General features: G+C 40.3%; 1 protein-coding gene across 7 annotated transcripts in view; it reads left to right on the top strand.

Annotated features, from left to right (window-relative positions):
* LOC122554930 (leucine-rich repeat-containing protein 63) overlaps window positions 1-2,896 on the top strand; it is a 34,696-nt gene extending 31,800 nt beyond the window's left edge. For all 7 annotated transcript variants that reach the window (XM_043700350.1, XM_043700346.1, XM_043700347.1 and 4 more), the window contains one exon: window positions 2,470-2,896. In XM_043700350.1, coding sequence (XP_043556285.1) covers window positions 2,470-2,626 — 157 coding nt within the window. In that variant the 3' untranslated portion in view covers window positions 2,627-2,896. The remainder of the gene's footprint in view (window positions 1-2,469) is intronic.
* The last annotated feature ends 11,147 nt before the right edge of the window (window positions 2,897-14,043 follow it).

The following is a 14,043-nucleotide window of genomic DNA, read 5'->3' on the forward strand; positions in this document are numbered from 1 at the left end:
ACTGAATGTATTCTTGCTAAATTTGCTGATGGCATAAAGATCAGTAGGAAGTGAGTTGTGAAAAGGACCAAGGTAGGTTAAGTGAGCGGGAAAATTTTGACAGATGGAGTATAACTGAGGAAAATGTGAACTCATCCATTTTGGCAGCAAGAACAGAAAAACAACATATTATTTAAATGGAAAGAGATTGTAGAACTCTGCGCCAGAGTATCTAGTGTCCTGGTACATGAGTCGCATAAAGGTCGTCGACATACGCAATCGGCAAGTGATTAGGTAGGCAAATTAAACACTTTCATTGTAAGGAGAATGAAATCTAAAAGTTGGATGCTTTGCAGGGCATTGACGAGACCATGTCTGGAGTACTATGTCCAGTTTTAGATTCCTTTTTTAAAGAAAGTATTTAAGTATGTTAGAAGCCAATCAGAGAATGTTCACTCAACTGATATCTGAGATGGGGCTGAGTGGGTAGGGGTTTGGCAATCCTCTAAGGTAAGTTTGTACAAACCAACCCTGTATCTTTTGGAGTTTAGAAGAATGATAAATTGCCTTATTAAAAATTTTGTGATCCAAAGAGAACATGACAGGATGGATTTTAAAAGGAAGTTTCTGTTGTGGAAGAGTTTCAAGCTAGAGGTGACGCAGTTTAAAAGTAAGGACTGTCCTGTTTAAGACCAAGATTTTTTTTCTCTGTCAGAGGCTCATTAGTCTTTGAAACTCTTCTCAGTGAGTGACTAACAAGGAAGTGAAAGGTTATTGGTGGCAGGCAGAAGAGTGGAGTAGAATTAGATAAGCCATAATCTTACTGAATGGCTGAGAGAAGCTAAAGTGACCCCATTCCTGCTCTTGAATTCAATGTGCACATCAGGCAATAATGGCCTGCCAAGAAGCTATCTCCATGCAGCCAATGGCATTCTGCCAAAATGAAGCATCCAACTTCTAATGGAAGAATTCCACCATGTCACCACTTTGCAGATCTGAGCTGTCCAGCCCTGCTACAATATCCCCATACTCGATGATGGCGAGCCCAGCAGACTAGTGCAAAAGATAAAAGTAATTCGCAACAGTCTTCAGCCAGAAGTGCTGAGCTGATGATCCATCATGGTCTCCTTCTTTTGACGTGGAGGCTTTTGAATGTGAATTGCATTTTGAAAACATTTTGCATTTTAAATTAAACTATCTTTATTAGCAAATAGTCAAATTCTTGAACTGGGAATATCTGCTAAACTTTGGAAAGATCTCTTTAATGTGAGGCATCTGAATTATCTAGAAAAGCTGTATTCTGTCTACTTTGTAATATAGATAGTCATGCCAACTGAGGCTCAGTTTCTAGCAGATCTTTCTTTATTTTGTTGTTTGTGAGAGCTTGCTGTGTACAAATTAACTGCTATTTTTCCTAAATTACAATAGTAAATATATTTCAAAAATACCTTTGACAGCAAAGTGCTTCAGGACATCCAGAGGTCATATGAATGCAAATCTGTCTTTTCAGCTCTCGGTTTAGATCACCCCAGGATTGTTTTTAAGCAGTTTTCTTTTATAAAATTTCTTTGTCTACTCCAGAAGTTTACCTATTGTGTAGAAACCATGCGACAGAAATTCTGTTCCTGTGTCTGGTATCTGCCAAATCTTTATTCCCATAACAGAAGAGTCTGTTTATATTGTCTAAACTGCTCTCAATTACTTTTGCACACCCTGTGACTAATTCAGCAATGTGACTCAAGACTGAAGTTTCACCGCAGGCCATCCCTGTTTTTATGTCCTCCATGTTGTGGGGTCAGCAGTGCTGGGAGAGTAGTTTGATCTGTTCCTAACCAGATAGTGTACCATATGGAGCCTATTTCATGATATTGATGCTTGATGCTGACGCTGGGTGTAAAACATGGGAAGTTTCCCATTAGTAGTACAGACATCCCTTTTCTTGTTTAACACCAAATTCATAAAATAACAAGAGTGGCAGCATACAATAATGTGTTTCATTGAATTGGGTGCTATATCAGTTTCTTTAGTAGTCTTTAAGATACATTTTCAGAAATGTTTTCTTTGATTAAGATTGTATTTGTTTAAAAGTTAATAAAGATGAAAAATTGACATTTGATCTTGGAAAACTGATTGCATTACTGTGTAAAATAGTTCTGGTATACTGTCTGTCTCTGTTCCTAAATCAAGTAGCTCACTGACAAAAATGTGGAAAAGTGCAAGCACAAACATTGATTGAAAAAATGCAACTTAACATGGCATGCATTATGAAATGCACAGCACAGCTGCAGAAATGAGTACAGCTTTAATTAATAAAACACTAGCTCTGCAGAAAAAATGTGTTGAAACATTTATTAAGATAAAGAGGGAAAGCTGAGGAATAAGTCCCTATTACTTCTCATGATGCTGCCTTATGCATGAAAGAATAGCAGAACTTTGTATCAATTTATGTGTACATTTTATCTAATGTTATTTTTAAATTTTGTATGACAGTGCAAATATGTGTGAGTGCTGCAGAGGACCTTTGTTTGGTCCAGGACTTCAACTGATCAAGCCACGTAAGGCAATCTTCAATCGTGAAAGCCTCCCGTTCCTGTATCATGCCTGTTCACCATCTTGCTATAAATGGTTCATGTCCAAGACTGACTGAATATATTTTTCACTAAGCTTTGGCCTGCTGGAAAAGGAAATTAATGAAGACCATGTTCAATTTAATATGTCAGCCATTATGAACTCCTGGTACACTTCATTTCAGCAACTGTAGACATTGTTCAGTGTTCATACCTTAAGCGGTCATAAAGAATTTGCTGTGCACACTTGTTTCTCAATTAATTCAGCTGTGTAAGTAATTATTTAAATTTAGCAGCACATATTTTAAAGTGTTGACCTAATTTGAGTCACTGAGTCAAGATTAGAGTGGAGCTGGAAAAGCACAGCAGGTCAGGCTGCATCCGAGGAGCAGGAAAATTGACTTTCCAGGCAAAAGCCCTTCATCAGGTCTTTTCTGACGAAAGGCTTTTGCCCAAAATGTCAATTTCCCTGCACCTCGGATGCTGCACCTCCTGCTGTGCTTTTCCAGCACTACTCTAATCTTGACTCTGATCTCCAGCATCTGCAGTACTCACTTTTGTTTAAGTTGAGTTGCTGTCAACTCATGAAAACCCATGTGGCATAGCTGTTTAATTAGGTTTTTAAGAGGAGATCCACACTTTGAAATGTTAAAATACATAATCTTGACTTTAAATGCAAACGAACTCCCAATTACTTCCTTCAAACTGGCAATCTTCAAAACAATTATACCACTGCTTGTACGAACTGTTCATAGCGCACTTAATATTTCAAAATACTTAACAAAACTCCCAACTCATACCTATTTATTTAATAAACACCACACTACTCCAGTGTTTGGACATTAACACAAAAAAATGATAAGGATTGAAAATTGGTTTAGTTGTAAGAAAAAATGTGGGTGGAGACAGGATAACTCTACAAGCTTTGACTAGTGGAACTGTGCAACAATTGGTTTGACTCTCCAACTGTTCACATTTCTCATAATAACAGAGTGATGCTTATGATGATGGTTCAATTAGGCACTAAAAATGGTGTACGTGTGCTCAACTTCACAATTCAGGCATCGTGCTATGGAGTGAGAGTTTGTTGAATAAATAGCTCAAATTTCATGATAGTAATGCAGTGACAAGCATCCTGAATTTAGAAGTAATGAAGAAAATGTACCAATTGATATCAGAACCTGAACCAGTTAAGTAATTTCAGAAACTTTTGTTCATCCAATTTTCTTGTCGCAAACTTAAATGACTTTGAGCTGGAATGAAATTTTCTAATTTAATACATTAAAAATAACATTTCCTACATGATTAATATTACCTCTAAAATTATTTGTATCCTTTACTAATTTTTTGCTCAGAGGTCTGAGCTTCATTTGAAAGTCTGGGGTTGGAATTGATAGTTCTTCCCAAGCTATCTCTCTGTCAACTGAATGCAGTTAATGACTGCCTACAATTTCTAGGAGACACAGTTAGATAATGGCAATGTGTCCAGAACCTCTCAACACGTGTCATTATGAATCTCATGACACCCAAATTGAAGGTATAGTGGACAGTGAAGAAGGTTACCTTGGATTACAACGGGATCTTGACCAGATGAACAAATGGGAGAAAGTGAGGACTGCAGATGCTGGAGATCAGAGCTGAAAAATGTGTTGCTGGAAAAGAGCAACAGGTCAGGCAGCAGCCAAGGAGCAGGAGAATCGACATTTCGGACATAAGGGCAGGATGCTGCCTGACCTGCTGCGCTTTTCCAGCAACACATTTTTCAGCTCAGATGAACAAATGGGCCAAGGAGTGGCAGATGGAGTTTAATTTAGCTAAATGCTAAGCGCTGCATTTTGGGAAAGCAAATCTTAGCAGGACTTGTACACTTAATGGTAAGGTCCTAGGGAATGTTGCTGAACAAAGACACTTTGGATTGCAGGTCCATAGCTCCTTGAAAGTGGAGTCGCAGGTAGATAGGATATTGAAGAAAGCGTTTGGTATGCTTTCCATTATTGGTCAGAGTATTGAGTACAGGAGTTGGGAGGTCACGTTGCGGCTGTACAGGACATTGGTTAGGCCACTTTTGGCATATTGCGTGCAATTCTGGTATCCTTGCTATCAGAGGGATGTTGTGAAAAGAGTTCAGAAAAGATTTACAAGGATATTGCCAGGTTTGGAGGATTTGAGCTATAGGGAGAGGTTGAATAGGCTGGGGCTGTTTTCCCTGGAGCGTTGGAGGCTGAGGAGTGACTTTGTAGAGGTTTATAAAATCATGAGGGGCATGGATAGGGTAAATAGACAAGTCTTTTCCTTGGGGTGTGGGAGTCCAGAACTAGAGGGCATAGGTTTAGGGTGAGAGGGGAAAGATATAAAAGAGACCTACGGGGCAATTATTTCACGCAGAGGGTGGTGCATGTGTGGAATGAGCTGCCAGAGGAAGTGGTGGAGGCTAGTACAATTGCAACATTTAAAAGGCATCAGGATGGGTATATGAATAGGAAGGGTTTGGAGGGTTATGGGCTGGGTGCTGGCAAGTAGGACTAGATTGGGTTGAGATATCTAGTTGGCAAGGACGAGTTGGACCGAAAGGTCTGTCTCTGTGCTGTCATATCTATGACTCTATGACATGTCACTAGAGAAATGAATTCCACTGGTTATGGCAGTATAATATTAAATTATTTCTAAACAAGCTCGAGTACTAATGTCGGTAGCTTTTTGTGATAAAGTTTGAGGAAAATTTAAGTACAAGAGCTTAATTTATTATTTCAGAGGTGTTGTTGAGAAAAACAATAAAAGTACATCAGGTTACCGACCTGTGTTTCTGTTAATACTGAAAATTTTAAAACCAGTCTTCACTTTGTCCTAGTAACAAATTCAAGGTGTGTCTTGCCTGAGGTTATAATAGTATTCATGTGGTTTGTTTATCCAAATGAAGAAAGCAGAAACTAAGCTTTTGAATTTTTTTTCTTCCAGTCGTAATTTATCAAGTGTGTCTTTACTTCAGAGAGAGTTTGCCTTGGAATTACAAAGAATTGATTATAGTATGAATGCCATTATTGTGATTACAGTATAATGAAAGTTTGTAAAAAGAGTGATTTTGTTATCCAGAAAGATTGATGTAGTTACACTAACCATTTATCCAGCTGGAGTTGTCACAAGAAATGCATTATTTATTTTCTCAGAATCATCCAAAAATACTTGTTCCACAGCCCATGGTCAGGTTTTAGGGATCTCTTTATGTGTGGAACTGTATACTTCTTCACCATATTCATGGCCCCTGAGAGAGACATAGTACTTGTTGACCTTGAATCAGGTTATGAGAAATCTGAATTGAAATAACATGTATAAAAATACAGACTGTAGACATCAGGTTTTTTTACAGATGAAAAAAATCTTAAAATGTCAGATGCTTTTGTGATGCTGCTGAAGTGCATATTCTAGCTGCAAAATTCCCTGACTGTAAAACAATTAAGTGCTGCTTGAAATATTGCAAATATTATTGCATTTATCTCATTTGATGTTATAGATTAGATTAGATTTTAGATTAGATTACATTACAGTGTGGAAACAGGCCCTTCGGCCAAACGTCCACACCGACCCGCCGAAGCGCAACCCACCCATACCCCTACATTTACCCCTTACCTAACACTACGGGCAATTTAGCATGGCCAATTCACCTTATCTGCACATCTTTGGACTGTGGGAGGAAACCGGAGCACCCGGAGGAAACCCACGCAGACACGGGGAGAACGTGCAAACTCCACACAGACAGTCGCCTGAGGCGGGAATTGAACCCGGGTCTCTGGCGCTGTGAGGCAGCAGTGCTAACCACTGTGCCACCGTGCCGCCGTTCCATCAAGGGCTGATCGTGTCACCATTTTTTTTTATTCAATGCAGTAATTTCACTGAGATGAATCACAAAATAATTTCTAAATCAAGGTCTTTTCCCGGGTTACTTTTACTATTGCAACTAGTTCTGATCTGGTGGTTCCTTTTGTTCCTGTTACATTGTCACGTTTCTCTTTAACATTCCCTATTTTTCCTCATAACCTTTTATGTTTCATCACTTCACTGTTAACACTTGGCTTGGTTTCCTCTTTCTCCTGCTTGTAACTAAATGCCCTGATTGATCAGTTAATAGATTTACCATCTTTATGTTTCACTTGGGGAGAACAGGAGAAGGACATTTATCTGTTGATCAATAATAAAGCCTGTGTTTCTTTTATACTGTCAGTTCTCCATATCCCAATACAAATTGTTTTTTGTCACTTTGTAATAATGATCTCAAAATCATCAGCGGATAACATTCACAAGGAGAAAGTGAGGACTGCAGGTGCTGGAGATCAGAGTTGAGAGTGTGGTGCTGGAAAAGCATAGCCAGTCAGGCAGCATGTGAGGAGCAGGAGAATTGACATTTCGGGCATAAGCCCTTCATCAGGAATGAAGCTTGTGAGCCAAGGTGCTAGAGAGATGAATGGGAAGGGGTGGGGTTGAAGGAAGGTAGCTGAGAGTGCAATAGGTAGATGAATGTGTGGGTAATGGTGATAAGTTGGAGAGGACGGTGGAGCGGATAGGTGGGAAGGAAGATAGCCAGGTCATGAGGGCGGTGCTGAGTTGAAAGGTTGGATCTGGGATAGAGTTGGGGGAGGGGAAATGAGGAAACTGGTGAAATCCACATTAATTCCATGTGGTTGGAGGGTCCCAAGGCAGAAGATGAGGGGTTCTTCCTCCAGGGTGGTTATGGTTTGACGATGGAGGAGGTCCAGCACCTGCATGTCCTTGGCGGAGTCGGAGGTAAAGTGTTCGGCCACGGGGCGGTAGGGTTGCTTCGTGCATGTGTCCCGGAGATGTTCTCTGAAGCATTCTGCAAGTAGGCATCCTGTCTCCCCTGTAGAGGAGACCACATCGGGAGCAAAGGATACAGTAAATGACATGTGGAAGTGCAGGTAAATATGACAGATGGAGCATTGGATGTATGAGTGGGTGCAGATTTTCCAATGCATGCAGTGGCAGGGGAAGGTGCCATGAGGGGAGGGTGGGTTGGCGGGGGCCGTGGACCTGACAAGAGAGTCGCGAGGGAATGGTGTTTACAGAATGCAAGTAGGGGTGGGGAGGGAAATATATCTCTGGTGGTGGGGTCCGTTCATAGGTGGTGGAAATGGCAGAGGATGATGCGATGTGGAAGGTGAGGACTGGCAGGGGGGTCTGTCCTTGTTGTGGTTGGAGGGTTGGGGTTCGAGGGCGGAAGTGCAGGAAGTGGATGAGATGGAAGTGGAGGGCATCATCAACCACATGGTAGGGGAAAAGCATTCACAAACCAGCACATTACAGAACGAGAAGGAAGTATTAAATATTAAACATTTTCACAACAATGAAATGAAACATTACTCAGTGCACAGCACAGAAACACTATTGGAAATGTATTTAATCATTTTGTGACTTGGAGATGCTGGTGTTGGACTGGGGTGAACAAAGTTAACTCCTTCATCAGGTGATTGTGGAGGTTCAGGTCATGCTCACAGAATTTATAGCCAAAGGAGTCATACAAGTCCAGTGTCATGGAAATGTGATACAGTAAACAATCTTAGATTAAAACTTTCATCTTTTATAGTGGGATATGCTGGTTTCTGTTCTTTGATATGTAAACCCCAGAACTCATTTTAAATTACATTCTCAAGGTAGCTCAGCTTTTCTAAAAAATAGGTGTGAAGTCTGTGTCCCAATGCTATGTCAGACTCAGGTTAACGTTTGAACTAAATTGGCATGCAAAATGGAATGCAAAATATTGAATGAGCTGGTTGGTCCATATTGTTTCTGGACCAGATTAACTGCAGAGCACAGCTTTTTGTAAGATATGTGACATGGTCCAGGAAGTCTACAGATGGCGAGAGATTATGTAATTCCAACAGGAAACTCATACAAGTTCATCAAGAGCCTGTAAATGTAAACTCTATTTTTGCAACATATATACACGACTAATTCCATCATCTTTTGAAAATGCAGCAGATGTTTCAATACATTATTTTAATGTCTATGACTTAACCGTGCTGACTTAGGAAAAAAGTCATTTGTGACATCGTTCAGTGTGCATGTTTGGCAGAATACATGCGGAAATAAGTTAGAAACTGAAGTTTCTAGAAATTTTATATCATCCCATCTGTAATTATTTTCTGTGTGTTAGCCATACAATGAAAATTGAAGTTCTACTGGTAAAACACAATGGCAGCTTCTTTGCAAGTGAAGGCGACAGAAAGACTTTAACTTGTGGTAGTTAGCATAATTGTTAATGATGGAAAAGACCAATACTTGATCTGGAGCTCCTGAACAACTAAGGCACAGGAACTATTGCTTTTGAATGGCTCTGTTATAAACAATCTGCTATTATCTACAGTATACCTTTCTTCAACATCTGTTTAAAACTTGTAAGTTCATTTCTTTGTTGTTGTGCACCACTATCTCTGTCTTTAGTCTCCTCCTGCCACATTCATACCATCCTGTCAATACCATCCAGAGAAACATGTCACTTCTAATACTTTTTGAAGCATTTGCAATGTGCACCTCAGTCTGATTTTTGTTTTATATGTTTATACGAAATGGGTGTTGCTGTTGCCCTGGGGAAGGTGATTTTGAACTGTCTTCTTGAACTGTTATAGTCCTTGAGGTATAGAAACATCCACAGCACTGGAAGGAAGGGAACTCCAGGATTTTAACCCAAACCTAGCTTCACTTCAGGTTAGTATGTGTTTTGGAGAGAAACTTGCAGGGAGTCAGTGTATTGAATATAGGAGATGGGAGGTCATGTTGCAGCTGTACAGGACATTGGTTAGGCTACTTTTGGAATACTGCATTTATTTCTAGTCTCCCTGTTATAGGAAAGATATTGTTAAACTTGAAAGGGTGCATAAAAGGTTGACAAAGATATTGCCAGGGTTGGAAGGTTTGAGCTACAGGTAGAGGCTGAATAGACTGGGGCTATTTTCTTTGGATCATTGGAGGCTGAGGGGGGACCTTATAGAGGTTTATAAAATCATGAGGGGCATGGATAGGATGAATGCCCAAGGTATTTCCCCACGTTAGGGGAATCCAAAATTAAAGGGCATAGGTTTAAGGTGAGCGGGGAAAGATATAAAAGGGACCTAAGGGACAACATTTTCACAGAGGATGATGCATGTATGGAGCGGGCTGCCAGAGGAAGTGGTGGTGGCTGGTACAATTACAACATTTAAAAGGCATCTGGATGGGTACATGAATAGAAAGGGTTTAGAAGGATATGGACCACGACTGGCAAATGGGACTGGATCAATTTTGGAAATCTGGTCGGCATAGATGAGTTGGACCAAAGGATCTGTTTCCTTGCTGTACAGCTCTATGAGTGATGTTTCCATATATCTGCTCTCTTTGTCCTTTGAGGCGGTAGAGGTCGTGGATTTGGAAGGTCTATCGAATGAGCCTTGGTGAGTTACTGTAGAACATTTTGTTGATGGCAAACAGTGCCTCCACTGTGCATTGGTGGTGAAGGTGACTAAATGATGATGGTGATGAAGGAGTGTCAGTCAAGCAGCTGCCTTGTCCTGGGTGATGTCAAACTTCCATCCAGGCAAGTGGAGAGTATTCCATCACAATCCTGACTTGTGCCTTGTAGTTGCTGGACAGGATCTGGGGAGACAGGAAGTGAGATATTCAACACAGAATCCCTACCTGAGGAACTCCTGCAGAGATGACTGGGATCTGAAATGATTGACCTCCGACAACCATAACTATTTTACTTTGTGCTAAATATGACTCCAATGCTTCCAGTTTTGCTGGATCAACTTAATGCCACATTGGTAAAAATCTGCCTTAATGTCAAGGACAGTCACTTTCCCCTCCCTTTGCTTAACAGCGCAGAGTTTACAAAAAAGCATTCTGGAATTCTCAACGCATGACCAACATCCTGCTCAGTGCAAGTGGCAAGAAAATGTGTTCATTGCTGAACAGATTGGCTGTGTTGAGGACTTTGTTATTTGTGATTTGATCGTGTCATTGGCAGTTCATGATGTAAAGAAGAGCTTGGAGAGAAATACTCCAGCAATTGCATTTGATCTCTGCGTAGAGCCCATGATTCTGACCTGTACAAAAGGGTTGCAATGATAACAGCTCTGTACACCTGAATTTTGCAAGTGAATGCTTAAACATAGCTTTAAATTATTATTGTTTCAATACATAACTGATGGTTGGGGTCGTAGTTGACCCTCCTCCACATTTGGAAATGGAGCATGCTGTGTCCACCAATGCTTGAGAGAGAGAGAGAGAAAGCATGTAAATTAATCAATCAGAACCCACAGATGGTTTCCTGGTTAATAGATGAAAAATACTACAGGTGATTTGGTGATGGGGAGAAAAGGCATTCAGTTATGTGTAAGAGCACTTTTGGATGTAAAAACAAACAAACAAAAGTCCCATTGGTTACATGGCTGTTGTGGTACATTGGTCATGTCTCTACTTCTGCCAGAAGACCTGGGTTCAGGATTCCACTTGCTCCATAAGTGTCTTATAATGTCACTGAACAAGTTGGTTAGAAAATACTTTTAGAAAGTAACCAGGGGCCAAAGAATCTGGGTTCAAGGCTGTGCAGGTGTCTGAACAGGCTGATTAAAAGAGAAATAATTTGTTCTATAATTAACTAAAGGGCATAAGCCTATTCAATTTCTACCTCATCATCCCTACAGCCTCTCAGAGGGGGCAATATTTAATCAGGAAGTAGGAGCTCCTGGAGACTTGACGTTGATTCTGGATCTTGTGAAGTCTCATAACATCAGCTCAAACACTAGTAAGGAAACTTTCAGTTGATTGTCACCTACTACCTCCTGCAACCGATAATTTTGTAATCCCCCTGTGCTGAACTTCATGTGGAAGAAGCACTGACAGCAGCAAGGGCACAGAATGCTAACTTGATGAAAGAGTTCAATGTCCATCACCAAGAATGTCTCAGTAGGACTAATACTTACTGAGCTGACCAAGTATCTGCCATTCAGCACAATGGCAGGTACTAAGAGATCCAACACAGAAATTAAATGTATTTGACCTTCTCTTTACCATTCTATCTTCTACAGATGCATCTAGCTAGGACAATTTGAGAAGAGTGACATTATTATAAACAATTTTGCGTGTCTCACATTGAAAGCATGATCACACCATAATATAGAATCATAGAATAGATGCCTGAATTGTAGAAGCAGGCCATTTGGCCCATCAAGTCCACACTGACTTTCTGAAGAGCATCCTTCCCAGACCCATCCTGCTGTCCTATCCCTGTAACCCTGCGTTTCCCATGGATAATCCACCTAGCCTACGCATCTCTGGACACTATGGACATTTCAGTATGGCCAGTCCAACTAACCTGCACTTCTTTGGACTGTGGGAGGAAACTGGAGGAAACCCATGCTGACGTGGGAAGAATGTGCAAACTGCACACAACTGCAAAAGCATTTTACAGAAAGTGCACACTAACTACAGGTATATGTCTATATAGAGAAAATTAAATGCAGAAATTGCTGGAAACCTGAAATAAAAGAATGGAAAATACTAGAAATATTCAGTTGATCAAGTAATATCTGTAAGCAGTAAAGGTAATGTTTGGTCAAAAACTGTTAATCAGATCCATTCCAGAGGAACCAGGAGTCCTCAACATTAATTCTCGATCTCACTAAGTGTTATGATAAACTTGACCGGTAAAGGAAATGATTGCACAAGTTGTTGCTGTTTAAATGTCATTTGATAATAGTATCAATGGCACATACATCACGTTGCTCCTGATTGAAAATAGGCCAATGGGTTAGTATTGGCCAGATCAGATTGTTCCACTTTTTGTGGATAGGGCATAACTGGGCAAATTTCAGCATTGTCAGTGTCATACCAGTACTGAATTGACTTGGCTAGTAGCACAGCTACTTCTAGACCTCATCTTCAGCACAACAGTGATGATGTCAAAATCTATAGCCTTTGCTGTACCTAGCTGTTTCTTGATATTGCACAGGGCAACTCAAATTGGCTAGAGGCTGCTGGGGACCGCAGGGTTATGCCAAGGTAAGTCATCCACTTGCCACATATGGCTGAAAGTTGCAAACACACATGGAGCTTCCTGCTCCTGTGATTTTTACAAAATTATCCACCACTTTTTCACAACTAGATGTGACAAGCCTGCAGAGCTTTGACCTGTTGTTGATTGTAGGATTGCTCTGATCTGACTATATCATGGTGCTTTTATGTTCAATCTGCCTGTAATTCTGTGTTGTAGCCTTGCCACACCGGTACCATGATCTTAAATATATCGAAGGCCGAGATAGATTTTTAGCAAATTGGAGATCGTGAGGACTGCAGATGCTGGAAAATCGGAGTTGATAAAGTGTACAGCTGGAAAAAGCACAGCAAGTCAAGCAGCATCAGAGGAACAGGAGAGACAGGACCTTTCATCAGCGTTCATTCTAGGTGATGGTTCGCCCCGGCAGGTTCTTCGCCAATGATTAGCCACTGCCAGTTCTCCACCAGCGTTTCTCCACTGGGGTTGTTTGATCTCTGGAGACTATTCACCACCAGAAATATATATATGTGTACTGATTGTTTTCTCTCCCACCTGTTCTTTCATACTTTCAGTCCCCTTTATTTATACAACTACATACTACATATTGATAAAAAAAAGAGGTAAAATAAATATCATTTTATTGGTTTATATATAAAAATGAGTTACAAACTTTAACCAGAAAAAGGAAATATGTTTTTAAAATCTTTATAATGGCAGTGAAATCTCACATTAATATTAAACAATGAAATTTTAGTTCATTTGACAGTTATGCGCTATTTATTTTTAAAGATAAAAGCCAAAGCAATTATCATGTTTGCTTTTAAAGCATAATCAGGATCGGTGTTGTATTGATGAGTTGCTCCAACTGCAGCAATATGTCTATACATACTTTGCGCCAAATGAAAGAAACAGCCCCTAATTCTAACTTCAGGAAAATCTTCTCTCATAGCACTGCTCAAAGTCACAATGGATATATTGTGGTCTGGGATTAGGTACCAAGGACTTCACTATTTCAAACATGCAGACGTACGTTGAATGCTGCTTATTTGGTAGAAGTGTGTACACTATTGGATAGTCAAGGAAGTAATCGTATAATCATATTTGGTAGGGAATCTTGGATATATCATTTAGCAGAATCGACGTGGTTTGTGGATGGTACGTTCAACATAGCCCCTATTTTATTCTCTCAGGTATATTGTATTTTAGCAAAAAGACTTGATGGGGTTCATCCAATATTGTGTTTGCTTCTATTTGCGGTGGCGAATCGTCTTCAGTAGCCAATGGCCAGTGGCTAAGCGTCTGCAGTGGTCAAAGGGCAGTGGCTAATCGTCGGCGGCAAATCTGCTGTGGCAAATGGTCCCATCCTGCTCTAATCAGTCAGAGAATCAAGGGTTATAGAGAAAAGGCAGGAAACTGGAGTTGAGGATAATCAGATCAGCCATATACTCATTTAAT

Source organism: Chiloscyllium plagiosum, chromosome 12 (assembly GCF_004010195.1).
Source record: "Chiloscyllium plagiosum isolate BGI_BamShark_2017 chromosome 12, ASM401019v2, whole genome shotgun sequence".
NCBI lineage: Eukaryota > Metazoa > Chordata > Chondrichthyes > Orectolobiformes > Hemiscylliidae > Chiloscyllium > Chiloscyllium plagiosum.